General features: G+C 39.0%; 1 protein-coding gene across 1 annotated transcript in view; it reads right to left on the reverse strand.

Moving 5' to 3' along the window:
* The window catches only part of COL4A1 (collagen type IV alpha 1 chain), a 127880-nt gene that overhangs the window by 56484 nt on the left and 56341 nt on the right, over positions 1-15055 (reverse strand). The window contains exons 3-8 of the mRNA XM_051772804.1: positions 3412-3501; positions 3278-3322; positions 1694-1738; positions 1511-1573; positions 1357-1410; positions 1184-1210 (exon numbers count right to left, since the gene is read on the reverse strand). Of these exons, the coding sequence (XP_051628764.1) occupies positions 1184-1210; positions 1357-1410; positions 1511-1573; positions 1694-1738; positions 3278-3322; positions 3412-3501 (324 nt within the window). The remainder of the gene's footprint in view (positions 1-1183; positions 1211-1356; positions 1411-1510; positions 1574-1693; positions 1739-3277; positions 3323-3411; positions 3502-15055) is intronic.

The raw sequence follows: 15055 nt of genomic DNA on the forward strand, positions 1-15055 counted from the left end.
ATGTCTTGAATCATTTGGAAAGCTGACTTTAAAAGAAATCACCTTACTTAAGACATATTACAAGTTAAAGCCTTAATTGCCAAACATGCTTTAAAGCCACTTAAAGAAATTCCAGTACCAAATCTTCCTTCCTACTTTCATTTCCTATATCATAATGGGTAGGCAGAATGATTTTTCTGTCAAATCTATCACTAATACAGTGTCACCACACAACTGGAGCATCTGACCTGGCTGCTAGGAGAAGTTGTAACCTCACAATCTCTTTCCCAGGCTGAGACCCTCATGCTTATACTTAGTTTTGACATAAAAGTCATTTTCTCAAAAAAAGGAATCTACTTAGTCCTACTTCAGAAAATTATTCTGATCATTATTCACTTTTTGTCTCTTTTTTGATAGTAAAAGATCCCATTTTTCCTGCATTTTTGTACAAAGTTGGAGTATTGTAAGTGGTTTTATTTCAGGAGTTGTGTACCTACGCATACACACCTAGGAAAGAAACATTCGAGTATTTAGTGTTTATAGACTAAGTCAATTCTTTCCATGTAAGAGTAAGATATAACTTGTTATGACTTTGTCATGTCATAACAAATCCAAGATTACTTTTAGATTTATATTTAGCTTACAGTTCCAAATAACATCTGTTAATTTTAAAGAGCAAAAGCTCTCTGTTGTCATTCAATGCTTCATTTTCCAGTTCACAAAATGCACTCAATACCTAGTTAGTTAGTCTGATTTTTTTTCCTTTATGAAAACTGTTTAGTATGTGTTGGAAGCTTTTCGTATCGTGAGGTATACGATCTTCATTCACAAATATTATCTACGTGAAACTATGTAGATAAAGCAAATGTTAACATAAAAACATATGTTTGAATCATAAAACCTATCTAAATCTTTATATACAATTAGGTGGCCACCATATCGTTTATACATAATTAATGATATGTACTACTTTTTTTCTGTTGTAATCCATGTAATACACTTTTAAGACCTTCATGTTCAATTGTTGTCAACTGGAGTTCACACCACTGTCTTTACTTAGTGGGGTTGCAGAACAGAGTACAAAGTGAAACACGGCAGTACAATTTTTCAGTCCTTAAGTAAGGAACTGCTGGTCTTAGAGAGTGTAGACTTCACCCAAATTCTTATTGTTAGAAGTAGGATACAAACACAGAGTAAAACGTACCTTCATTCCAGGAGGTCCTGGGGGTCCCTGTGAAAAAAAGACATATTTGATGTCATTGCTCCTCAGTGTTGTATATTTTACATCTTATACTCTGTATCTTTTCATATAGTTATATTTGAATTTTTAGAATCAGGGTTGAAAAAAGTGAATCAAGCAGAAAAGAATCTACTTACTATACTCCCAGTCAGTCCGGGTAAACCTGGGGGACCTACTGGACCTCTTTCACCCTAAGGGGAACAGAGAAATCAGGGTTTTTTGGGAACATATGCTTGAGAGATGTTTTTATTTCAACACAGAGATGCTCTTAAAAACATATATAAATTTCACCTTTGTGCCATTACATCCTGGAATGCCAGGTGGACCAGGAGGGCCATCTTGTCCAGGAATGCCCTAAATGAAAAGAAAGCAAAGAAATTAACAATATTTGTAATAATCCAGGTCAGATGTCATGATTAGTACTTTGATGAATACAATTAGTTCTTTATAAAAATACCTATACTTCATACATACGGGAAGGCCTGGGTTTCCTGGAAAGCCTGATACTCCTGGGGGGCCCTGAAATTGAGAAAAACATAAACTGAAATGACAAATCCACAAAACCGCAAGGAAAAGCTGCAGCCCAAGTTGCTTTGCCAGTGATAACAGTCAAAAACAAGTATTATTAAAATGTCCTTTACAAAATCTTCAACACCTCTCAGACATGTCACCTTAGTAATCAGTAACTGATTTCTTTATATTTCTTTAACTTTTTAGGCAGTAGGAACTGGATCAGAGCCTCATGTAGAGGTAAAAAGGAATGCAGAGGTGTTGTTTTCTCACAACCACTGTTCCCAAAATGAAATTTACTGTAAACATCTCTTCATAGCAGGAGATGACGTAAACACACTGTAAAGATGTTCTCTTTCATACTCCTCATCAGCGTATCAATTTATCCTTATTATCAAAAAACTTAGCAGGCTGAGATAGCTCTTTCTCCTTGAACAGCTTTTCAGTGCAATGCATCAGCAGTTTAAGTTGGCAAATCATTTTCATCCTATCATCTTACTTATTCATGCAGTATTTCCTAATACGGGTATTATGAAGCAGAAAAGATGTATGGGAATCCTGTGCTTAGATAGTGTACTTGCTTCTTCCAAAACTCTGTAATTGTTATACAGGTTACTTGCACTGTAGCACACAAACACTTTTGCCAGAAGATGCCAGTTTATACTGACACTCAGGATACCCCAGGATATCACGAACATCACAGACTGAAATAAGGATTTCTTGAGCTAGCAGAATACCCTCCCTTTAATAGCTCAGAAACTGCAGTTGATTCAGTAAATTCTGTGTGCTGCAGCAACTGTAGGCAGACAGAGAACAAAACCGAGATGGTATTTTGAAAATCTCTAAACAAGAGGGTATAGCTGAAAATGTATCATTACTGGCCAAGTCATTTGAATCCTCTTTCGTCATGACATTACGAGACAAGACAATGCTCAGAATGAGCTTGGCACCTCACAAACCCCCAAGTCATGGCCCTGGCTAATATTATCATATGCTAAAATAAGTGCTATGTAAATGCCCCATTAAACATTAACGACAACAGGAAGACCATAGAAATATTCAGAGCCTCTTCTAGCGAAGTCAAGAGATCTTTGTTCCTGGCTTTAATTCGGCTCTGCATCTTGCGCACACTTTTAACACATATGTACTCATGAGTGTGTCAGCTTCTCTGCTGGAGTGCTGCAAGGAGACTAGATGGCAAACATAAAGGAGAATTTTGCAAGAGGAAATAAGGTTGGTTCATCCTGAAGCTGGAAAAAAAGTCTTTCAGTATGTCAAAAAGGTATCAAAGGTATATTAAAATCAGTGCTGTTGATGCAGTGGTAAGTATCAGGCAAAAATGCAAATGGATAAAGATATTGGCTGCCCAATGCAAAACTTCAAAGGTAAAAGTGAGAATTTTGAAATTATTGTGCAGAACAAGGAGATGTCATTGATTAACTCAAAGAAGAGACTAACTCCCTCTTGCATTTGAAGGCAGCCATGGAGAGTTAAAATATAAAACAACCCAAAGACATCAGAATTGCAAACAAGCAAGCTAGAACTCACTCTTGTTCCCTTTGTTCCTGGTAGTCCTGGTTCTCCAGTATCACCCTGCAAAGGAAATAGAAAGCTTTGTCTTTCTTTGGGACAACAATTTAGGGAAATCTGAATGTTTCAAATATGAAAGCTTAAGTTCATACCTTAAGCCCTGGTGGCCCAGGGGGACCTTCAGGTCCTTGCATTCCAGGAAACCCAATCACACCCTGTAGTCCTGGCAAGCCTCTTTCTCCCTGTGGAAGCAGAAAACTTATTAGTAACTATACAATACAAGTTGCTTCTTCAAGCCACTCACATATCCCCTATTTCTGTGCTCAAGAAACCTGTTAGAGGGTAAGAAGATACATGTAACAGCAAACAGTTCATGTTTGTACTTGAAAGAAGGATTATTATAAATAAAGAAATATTTCTAGTTCAACAATAGATTGGCAGGGGCTGAGCGTGGCATAACAGAAAAGCACTCTTTGAATGCCAATGAAAGCTTTTTTTTGTCACTCTGGATAGCAGTATTCATAGCACACTTATACTCCTGGGATCAGGAAGGTCACTTTCCCTCTAATAAAACCTACCTGCATTCCTACAGAGATATAGCTAAATCCCAGTAAAACTCCAAATCAGCAATAAAATTCCTGAAAGCCACAAATATTACTGTTCAGTCACTACTGTATGAATGGCAAATACCACTCTTCTTATACACCATTCACAACAGCAGATTTTGGAGACCAGGCTTGTCACTTAGAGTTGAATTTCAGGGTGGTTCAGAGACAGGATGCTCAGAGATACAGAATCTTCCCAAGAAGCTGAACGCCCAGATTGTATGTGTCATCCTTTGGATTCTCCTTTAATGTTGTATGGGACATCTGTGTTTCCTGTGCTCTCCAGCTCCCTACAACTCCAAATGTATTTAAATCAGATAAATTTAGAGGCAGAAAATTCATCCACACTCTAGATCAATATCGCAGTTATAATATGTTCACTATATATGGACTCCCAGTGGAGGAACACTGTCTGAATAAAGGCAGCAAAATCTGCACACAGAGAGAGGGGGGAAAAAATACGCATGTCAACTCCTGGAAACAGCAAATCAAGCAAATCAAAAGCCACATGTTCCTCATAGGAAGTAACCAGAGTTGTCTTTTAAAGGTGTGATGTGAAACGGGGAGAAACAATTTATATTGTCAAAAACTATGGGAATATTGGATGAATAAAATGTTAGTGTGCAACTGCAAAAAGGAAAAGTTCTATAAGTTTGGAAAACACACTAAAAAGCATGGCATCTGTTTTAGAAACTCAAAACACAGCGATTTTCAAAGGATAGCAACAAGGTTCAAAACACACAAAAGGAAGCTATGCAAAGATTTAAGGATTTTCAGCAAAACAGTGAGAGATGAGATTGCTCTTTGTAACTAACAAACAATTTAGTATTTGATTTTATGATGGTGATTAACAAGACACTTTTCTCCTGTTTGTTCAGGACAAAGATTGCCAGAAATATGATGGCTACTTGGAGAGGTCAGCTGAGGATTGAGCACACACAAGAAGAACAACATCTGAGTCTTGGAGAGCTCATTTGTCAAGGAAGTATAACAGGCATCTTGCAAAGAAAAAGTTATGACATGCAGGCAGAGGAAACTGCGTGATGACCGACAGACATAGTGCTATTACACTGTCGGAAGATGAGATGAATTGGAAGATTTGTGGAGTTACTGGGTTGATGTTGGTTTTTAGTTCCTTGTCCAGGATTTCATTAAAATGAAGAGATGAGGGAGAAGAGGCATTACTGATGGGTAAGAAGAGCAGGGCAAAGGAGGAAGGAGGGCAGAAAACCATAACTGAGATGATAAGAGCATGAAAAAGTGAATTCAAAATAACACTTGTTTAGGAAAAAATCCTGCCAGAATAAAGCATCCTGCTGCTTTTTCTCTCCTCCCTCCCACAAAAATAAACTTTTCAATAAAAAGGTACTTTCTGAGGCAAACAATCAGTTTTTCCTTTAAGTGATGAAATGACATGATCTCCTCTATTTACTACCCAGTATTCTTTGTCATGGTTTGAGAAAAAGGTTTGCAAATCTGAAGCAGTGTGTTAGACCAGAAAACACAACAAAACGAAGCAAACATCAGAACAGTTGGAAAAATATGTTACTAGGTCAGCTGCAAGAGGTACAAAGTCCAAGTTCCAAAGTAACTAAAATAGTTTTGAAACGTATTTTAAAGAAGAATGTATCATGATCCAGGTCTCTGAATAAATGTGTTGAAGTAATTAACAATCTGAAAGATATCTGTAAAGTTAAACAAATTAGTCAGGTACATAAACCCATACTTTGGCTAGCCAATTGGCGCTGCCAGCACAAAGCTATTTCTACAAAATCAGTTGTTATATCACTTCAGACCAGGATTTCACATTGAACTCTGAGCACTTGCTCTCATGACCTGTTGGGAGGGAGAAGACGCTCAAGTACATACAACAGGGTCTTCTGTGGCTGAAGGAAGGTACAACATGTGCAGATGAGAAGAAAACAAGATTACTTTGACAGAGAAATATGAGTCATGTGTAACATATGTGACTCAGATCAGTCACGTGTAACATGACTGATACTTTCTGCACTCAGAAGCTCTGTCCATCTGAGGATTTCACCACAGACCGAACCACTGCACCCTGCAACACAGGGAAATAGTTTTTCCTCCAGTCTTAAGAAAAAATAATACTGAGGTTTACAGATCAGATTTTCACTTAGTCTAAAGCTCCCTTAAGATCGTTCTGGCACTGTAAAAGACCTTAACATGCCTGTAAATCACTCACTAAGGTAATGAATGTTTCAGCTTGCCAAGGAGGTTAACTAAAGGCTTAAAACAAATAAAAACTTGGGCTTCCAGGGCATCTATGGTCAATTCTCTCAAGATTCTCTTCAGTCTCCCAGGCTGCCCTGAGAGGTAAAACATAGCTGGAGGAGCAGAGTCGAGACTATAAACACGTCACTTCAAGGTAAGATACATCCAGGTTTCCCTAGAAACATTTTATTTTCCTGACTTGAACTGTTAGCCCAACAAGAAAAACGTGCTATTTGTCAAGAACTTCTGGACATCCAGTCAAGCTACTGGATGTTCCAAGGCCTGGAAAGTGTAGCTCTTGAGCATGTGGAGGGCTGTACCATCCCAAATACTGCAGATTCACGGTTTCTCATACTGGAACTGAGTTCATCTATGATTTGCTAGAGGGAAGTAAGGAAACATAAAGGCAACTGCATGTGTGAGAGCTGTGTGATCCCTCCCTGCACGCAACCTGCCACCTTGGCTGCTTACTCATGGACTTACACACTGTGAACACCTCTCCCTCTACTCTGCCTTCTCATTTGACTTTACTCCAAAGTAAGTTCAGGATAAATAGTACAAAGTAAGTATTGAGTAGGAAGCCCAAACTTCTGCAGTTTCAGGGTACACAGTTAATCAGACTTAACTCCTCTATGCCATGGAAACTGAGAGAATTAGGACAAACTTTTCCATCAAGACACACGTAGGGAAGTGTCCTGGGTTCCAGTCCCTTTCTTTAGTCCAGATATCAGTCTGCCTGTTTGTACAACAGCCTTAGAAAACTAGTGGTGCAAAACTAGGAAAGAAGCAGCACTAATGAACAAAGGTCTTTTTTCAATACTCCTGCTTGAGTTAGCACAAACTTCAACCATAAGATATTTTTTGGCATCAGTGATACTACGCTAAATGACAGAAAAATTCCATCAATCTCAGAGTATGTAAACTGAACAAGAGAGTAAAAAACTACCATCTAGAAGCTGTAAAGTCACGTGAATGCAGAGTGTCCTAATGTCACTGAGTAGATTAGACCCCAGAGATCACTGAGGTAGCAAAATTTGTACTACTGCTTTCCTACCAAAAGTGGTTTATTTGGAACTTCAGGCTCTGATGAACCTGTCACTTATTATGCTGTGCAATATAGACATAAGCATGTCCTGAAGATGTCTTGCATTGCACAGAAATACTTGAGCAGCATCCTTTCCCAGTTTGTCTTTCTGGTTTCTTTCTTCACTCAATGTTCCAGCCAAACAGCCCAACAGCTAGTCTTTGTGCTACATTTATGCTGCACCCACACTACATAAATTGGCAAGCACTAGGTCACCACTGCCACACCACTTATGTTTTGCTCAGCACTGAGATTTGTAGCTGTGATGCATGAAGAGCATGAGACTCTAACTGCAAGGGCTATGTATTGTTCAAGTTCCAACATTCACAGCTGCAAAGTCTTGGCAAGTAACACTGAAAGAGCTTCTGCATCTTACAAATCAATTCATGAGACTCAAAAACTAAAACAGATGTAAGCAAGTCATCTGTACCTCTGCTGATTCAATGCAAACTGTCAGAAGGCACAAAGGAGAATTCATTACTCAGCTCACAAAAATTAATATTCTGACACTCAGCTGCTGAAAATGTGGAGGTGCTACGTAAAAAGATAGCAAGTGCTCAGTCACCACTGCGCTCATTTAATAAGCAAGATGCCTGTGTTAGTTCAGCTTTTGTGAAATGCCTTTGCACTAGGTAGTTAAAATTAAAATTAAATGGACTTATAAACAGATGGGAACCTGTTGAGAGCTTAACTGCATGGGCTGATATTTTCTCTAGCACCTACTATTCTAAATAAGCCATTTAATGCTGTTTGACACATGGAATAGTTGCAGATTGCTAAGCAAGAGAATCACATGAATTAAGTAGTTTCAGAAGATTCAGCTGTAATATATCAAGTGCTGAGGGGGAGGAAACAATCACCACCCCATTATAAATTATTTCCCCTATTACTTTGTCTAGGGACTGCTGGACTGGGAGATTTTAGACTTGAGAGACTGGTAACATGGATATAAATCAACTGCTTCCAAAAGTGCAGGCTCACAGGGTGTCTAGGTCTGTAAAACTATGTTCTCACCCTCTCCAGAGACACAGGCACATGGTGAACAACAATGTGCGGATCTTCCCAAAGCCATTTGAATGATGCTTGATTCCTTAACATTTGCTTCTGCCAGTGATCACCCTGCAGCTGAGACAGCAGGACAGACACATCTGCCCTTCAGCTGAAAAGGCATAAAACTCAGTCTTGTGGAAAGATGTCATAAGGCAACTAAGCTGATTTACCCAGCAAAGGTGCCTTTTCTTCTCCTTCTTTTAAAGGGATGGTGCCACCTCATCCTTCTTTACACCAGCTGGTATGATTCCCTCAGGCTCCACCTCTCCAGTTCAGCTCACTAAATTTACTCACTTTTCTTTAGCGAGTGAGCTTACTCTGGCCTCTGTGAGCTGAGGAGCTCATCAGGTGGCCAGGCGGCTGCCAAAACCAGGGTGAGGAGGACACAGCAATGCAGGACACAGGGTGGAAAGGCAGTGAAAGCAGTTTCTCACACGAGCGCAGTGGGGTTTGCTGGAGTTCATCCACCACAGCTCCTCAGCTGTGCCTTCACTGCAAGGGAAACTTGGCCTTGCCAGAGGGCTGTCTTCTGACCAGTGTTGCTGCTGACTCCAATATGTTACAAGCTCAGAATTCCTATCACAAACACATATGCTTTCCTGTTCCTAAAAGTTAACGTTCATTGAACTGAAATTCCACCAAGGATATGTTTGGCAAAGAAATGTAACAGTTTCAAGACAAAAACTGAGGATGCAGTTTCCAAATAGAGAGAAATAGTGCCTGACTACTAACAGGAAACCCTGCCATTCAAAACATTCATCACACCTTGATGCTTCAGCGTGACCTCATAAAATCCACAGCAATGGACAACAGCCTTGAAATCTACTACATGGTTTCTACCCAGACTATCCCAAGCCACCTGAGAGATAAATACAGGCTCTGTATTTGTTCCTTCAGCTGATGTAACTTAAGTGAATCGGCTCCAAGGTGTTAGACTAGTAATTATACTGCGTGGTAGGAAACACTATTGTGCAAGCTAATACTCTCAAGTCACAGTGTTCTCTCCACACTCTTTTAAACATGTGTTAGAGAATTGTAATTGGCTCAGTGCTACATTAGTGAAGACAGAGAGATGAGGATTATCCAATTCTTTATCGAAAGAGTCTTTTTAACCACCAGAGGGAGCACCGGCCCTGAATATATTTCAGGAATAAAATAAACATGTACAATAAATATCATCTGTTTGTCCTCAGCTGCACTTACCATTTTCAGTATTTTATTGAATGTGTGAAGTAGATATCAGTCAAACAGAATTATTACTATATGCTCACAGGACATGTGTCCTCAAATGCACTGAGGATGTTTAACATTACAAAATTCCCACTGCACATTCTTCAGCAGAATCTATCTGTACTATAGCTATACAACTCTGGAGCCACACAAGTAACAAGTAATTAATTACAGAAACATAACTCCGAAGACATGCAAAGAATCTGTGTAGGAGCTCTGTAAAGATTTTGGCTCACCCAAAAGTTTTGAGGCTGAGTCCCTGATACTATTTAGAATGGAAGAGAGGTCTAGAAGGGGGGAGAGGGGGGAGAGTCAGCAAAATCTGGATTCTTGCACTGCCAGGAAGCATCTGAAAGAGCTCACTCACATGGAAACATGAGTTCAGCATTTTTGGCAGGACCAACAGAAGGAGTGGCCATGACAGTTTCACATCACCTGCACAGCTCCCCAGTCAGGCTGGCTGTGGGCTGGATGAGTCCCCTGCACAACTTCAAGCACTACCACGGCTGCTTTATTTTATACACAGACACGTACAACGACAACAAGACACCCCAACAGCTGCTGGGGAAGAGCACTCTCTACTCATGATCTCTTTTGCTTGTTCTGCCATCTCCTTCTCACTTTGCTCCCTCCCCAGTGAGTTCCACCAATGGGACTCCCTCAGTCCCACAGTTAAATGAGCTCTCAGGCTGCATTTTGAGGGGTGAACACTGAAAAGCACCTACTTATGGTGCAAAAGCCAGTGCCATACAGGTTCATATACAAAGGGGCAAAGGCTGTGCCCTGACCACCAAATGATAGCACCTCTTTCATCTCTGGTTTTTCACTCCTTGACAGAATTACTCTTCCTACTGTGAAAGTACCCTTTCCCAAGCATCATGAATTTACAACACTGGGGAGCCTGTGGAGCTTGATACAAGAGGAGCCCAAACCTCCAGTAGTGGGGGTATAAACCTCCACTATCGATATAAGCATTTAGTTAGAAGGCTATTCAAGTTTAAGGTTCAGGGACTGAGCCTGGGCCTCTGCCTCCTAAATACAAAAGAATGCTTAGGCAGAAAGCATATTTCTGTGGAACCTCATGGCTGCACAGAACATTCCTCAGGAAGCTGCTAAGTGCTTCCCAGGAATATAAAAATAGAAATAACAATCTTTGATTATCCTTTTCCCTACATATCAGCATCTATGTGCTTATTTGGTGTTCAAGTGGGTGGATATATAGTGTGTCTAAAAGACATTAAGAAGCTGAATAAGAGGTAAAATAAGCTGAGTGAAGTAAAATTAACATTCAAAAGCCAATCATAGCTCCATTTAATTGGTGTCAAGAAATTGGTTGCCTATTGTCGTACAATTTCAGTAAAACCAGCTGTAAATAACAGCCCCTCCCTACATAATTTAACAAGTCTTCTTCATGTAATTCCTCTTCTTGCTCACCCCATAGTTATTCCTCAATTTCTAAATGTGGTCATCAGTTTTTTCAGTGCAGTTGCCCAAATTTCACTTTTTTGGACTTCTTGAGCCATGTACACTCTTACTTTAGGCTCTCAATATTTCCTTACATTCATGTGTCTTTGGTTGATATATGTTTTGTGTGATATTTCCCTGCAGTGCAGATAAATGTTAGAGATCCATAAGTAGCTAGGATGCTCAGGGGAACGTATTTGTTCATAGCATGATTGTGGGGTTGATATATGAAGGACAGGAATGCAAAACCAGAGAGAAGTCAATAGACAGCAAGGAAACTTCATTTTCAACTACGGAAGTCTGCCTGCTCAAAGCTTGGTAGTTTAACACCAAAGTATGTGGTTAATTGTCTTTATTTTAAATTTTTCCTGATTTTTGAAAAAAAAAAAACCCAACAGAACAACACAGAGCTCATGATATTTCAGGAAGAAGTCACACAAATATTTTTATAAAAGTACATATGAGGTTCTCCAATTTTATTTCTTTTTTTTTAGTTTTTTTATCTTTTATCAGACATGGGTCAAAGAGCCTCTTCCCTTCAGTTAGAAGAACCTCAAAGAACTATGAGGGAAGAGGACATCTGAAGGACAAATGTGTTTGAACTGTAAAAAAAAAAAAAAAAAGGAAATTCTATCACCTGGAGACAGGTTGAATCAAAAGGGTGCTATATTTCCCACCCCTTCTAATCATCTGTTGAACACATTAGGTCTGAGTAACTCTTCCTTTGTTTTATTGCACATTGTGTTAAATCACTTCCAGGGCTGAAGGTCCAATAATATAAGGGGTAAAAATGCTCCACACCCTTCCTTCTTCATTAATGAAAATTATTTAGCATTTGTTTGCATTTGGCATTGTTTAAAGGTTCACATATAAAGATGAAACAGAAGGAAAAAAAAAGAGTCTTAAACTTTTCAGGGGTTTTTAATTTATTTTTGTTCAGATCCTAGACCTGGAATGAAATGTGACGTTACATGCAAGTTTTATTCTCTTGCCAAAGGTTTGTCATAGACATATTTACAGAAAATAATCTCTTCCATAAATAGTAAAAACATGGGCAGCTGGACCTAGACAGTACAGACTGCAATAAAGTTCTCATAATGAAGTAGCTCATATCTTGGAGGGTACATGACAGACAGTACTATTTGAGACAGTGCTAGTCTAGATGCTTTTTTGGGTTAGTTGGAAATGGCAGTTCTGAAGTTTTAAACATTTTGAAAGTTCCATAGGAGTAAAATACATTTCCACAAAAGTTAGAAGAAATATTCTGGCTTCTGACTTTTAATCATGTAAATACCACAAGGCAGATAACATTGTGCCTCAAAAGTGTAAGTTACCACTTCTTTACTTTAATCTCTAATGCCTCGTCTCAACCAGATCCACTGTAAAACAGACACGACAATATATACTTTTGCAGTACCTCCAGGGTTGCTCAGCCTAAATCATTAAAGTTAACAAAGATGCAATAATCATTAATAATAATGAAAACAAGTATCTTCCTTATTTTGACATTGTACAGGATATCAGTATCATTGTCAGGGAATGCCAACCAGAATTTGGTCTGTTGCTTAGCTAGTGACTTTAAGGTTCTCTTTCTGACCAAAAAAAAAAAAAAAAAAAAAGAAAGAAAAGAAAAGAAAAAAAAGGACAAGGTCAGGTGAAAGGGGCTTGTCAGCTTGTCAGAATAAAGAATAAATTAAATCCGTGATGTATGACTGCCACCCAGAGGACCCTGAGGAGAAGTGACACAGACAGGGTCATAGGACAGTGCCAGCCCCATGGCACAGCCCTTCCCTCGGGCCCCAATCTCCCCTGCTCTTCTTGAAAGCTGATGGAGCCCAGTGAGAGGTGGGGGGCAAAGGCAGTTTTGTTATCTAAAATTTATACTCTAGACTTGCCCTTTCATAAACACTATCTTTTCCTTTGTTTTGCTGAGGGAAACTGTCACTCAGTTATCTTGCCTTGGCACTGTTATAAATTCATTGCATTTAATACCCAGAACTTCCTGAAGAGATCCCTTTGGAGGAGTTTCATGAGGCTGAATGTGTCCTAACTGGATTTCCAGCTTCTCTCTCCACACTTTCAGACAGAAATGAAGATTGAGTTGAGGTTTTGCAGTCACATCCTTAACTCACAAATCCTGTTAAAAATGCTGCATACAGATGGAGGCAGCACTGGCTTCTCTGTTCACTGCTCCGCTATGCAAGCCTTTGATATTCCTCCCTTTCTCTCACCTATCTCCTGACACTGGAGCCAGAGGGCATTTTAGACTGCCCCTCTGTACTAGAGTCTCTCCCCTCCATCACCATCATTTAAATCCATTTCTTTTACAGTTCTGCATCACCTTTCGCTCTTTGCTTGGCAGATGAGCAAACCTACCAAACTCCCTCAAGGCTTTTAGTATTCTGCTAACTAGCCATGAAACGCTTTTGTTGCAGTTGTTTACAGTCAGTGAGAAAAGAGTGAGAGGACATCCCATTTGATGTTGGTGACTGTGCTCACTCACTCACTCAACTCAGTACACTGTGCACACTGACCTTTGACACAAGCCTTGGTGAGAATTATTTTTGTTGGCATATCAATACATTTAAAATGTTCCAGCTGAACTTCAGTGGAGGCTGTCACATGCTTTCTTTAAGAGCCACAAAGTTTATGGGTAGGTTTTGCCATTCTAGTCACTCTTAAATATTCTAAGGGAGAGAAATATGATTTTCGAGGCAGAAGTCTAAGTTTCTTTTCCCTTGGTGCTACCTTAATTTTGCTTTATGTCTGTTGTTATAGACTGTATAGGAGAGTATTTTATCTATTACTGAAAACTAATATTTTTTTTCATAATCTAATTCAACTTTCTTTGGTGTGTTATCTATAATTCAATTAACTTACTGTTCTGTAGCCCTTTTTCAGGTGTTGTACTTACCTGAAAGGTAATCATTATGTAGTTGGTAGATACCGCAAGTGTGATTCTGCTTGCATGGACATAATTTTAAATTTGGGAGGATTCCAAGCTATGCATGGGTATTGCACAGGCACTGGGTGGCTCCAATTCCCGATCATGAAGATTTCAGAGAAGTAGAGATCTTATACATGTCTTTTCTTATCTTACTGTGATCTCTCATTTGGGAAACTTTACTGACTTCATTGGAGGCTCACATACTTCAGATCAAACTAAGGTCCTCTAATTCTTTGAGAAACCATAATGAAAACATACACTAACAGCAGTTGTATAAATGTAAAATCAAGCCATGTGAGCTTGTTTTATTTCATGAAGAAATGTCTGAGCTCATTACGCCAACACCTTTGCAAGCAAAGATATGCATCTAGCAAGAGCTGCTTAAAAGGTCACATTATGCCAACTGAAATACTACTTTGTGAAAACCTTCAAAAGTCAGCTCTGAAAACCAAATATGAGTATGCCCCATCACACAGTACTACTGCGATATCTGCTTTTATAGCCCTCTTTCCCTAAAGAAAAACTTATCAGTGTAATCTACTAGTTTGTGTTAATCAAAGATACCCACTGTACTTGAGTACAAAAAAATATCATAGAAAATTTTGCCAGAGATAAATGGGACAAATGGTTCCTATGACTATTTTAAACTAAGAAAAGCTGATGGTTTCAGATGACACTTAGCAGTATAGTCTGACAGTTGGGAAACAGTAGAACTCAATATTATTTAGTCATTTGACATTTTGTTCTTTTCAAGAATAGCAGCTCTCTTTATGAAACATGGGTGTTCTTTTTCCCTGATTTGAATTAAAAGGATTGTTTTTCTCTGAGTGAAGGGCAAATCAATAAAAATATACTACTGTCACTGCAGAATTGACAAAAACATTGTGACAATGTCCTGATTTTCAAAAATATTTATGAATCACAAGTTTCCCTGCAGAACATCAGATCTGCAGCTGATCAATATCTTCGCTTATTTTATTACTGTCTTCTGATTCTGCCCTTTCAGGAATGGTTAGATGACTTCATGTTATCTATTAGCCTTTTCCATAGATGATTTAATGTTATCTATTATCCCTTTCAGAACTGCAAACCCATTCTTATCTCCTACATTGCCTGTCACCTCTCTTGCCAACGTTATGGCTGTCTCCAGGGTATATTATTTAGTTGTGGTTTCCTTAGGG

Source organism: Manacus candei, unplaced genomic scaffold, assembly GCF_025592945.1.
Source record: "Manacus candei isolate 608988 ecotype Guabito, Panama unplaced genomic scaffold, ASM2559294v1 h1tg000159l, whole genome shotgun sequence".
NCBI classification, from domain to species: domain Eukaryota; kingdom Metazoa; phylum Chordata; class Aves; order Passeriformes; family Pipridae; genus Manacus; species Manacus candei.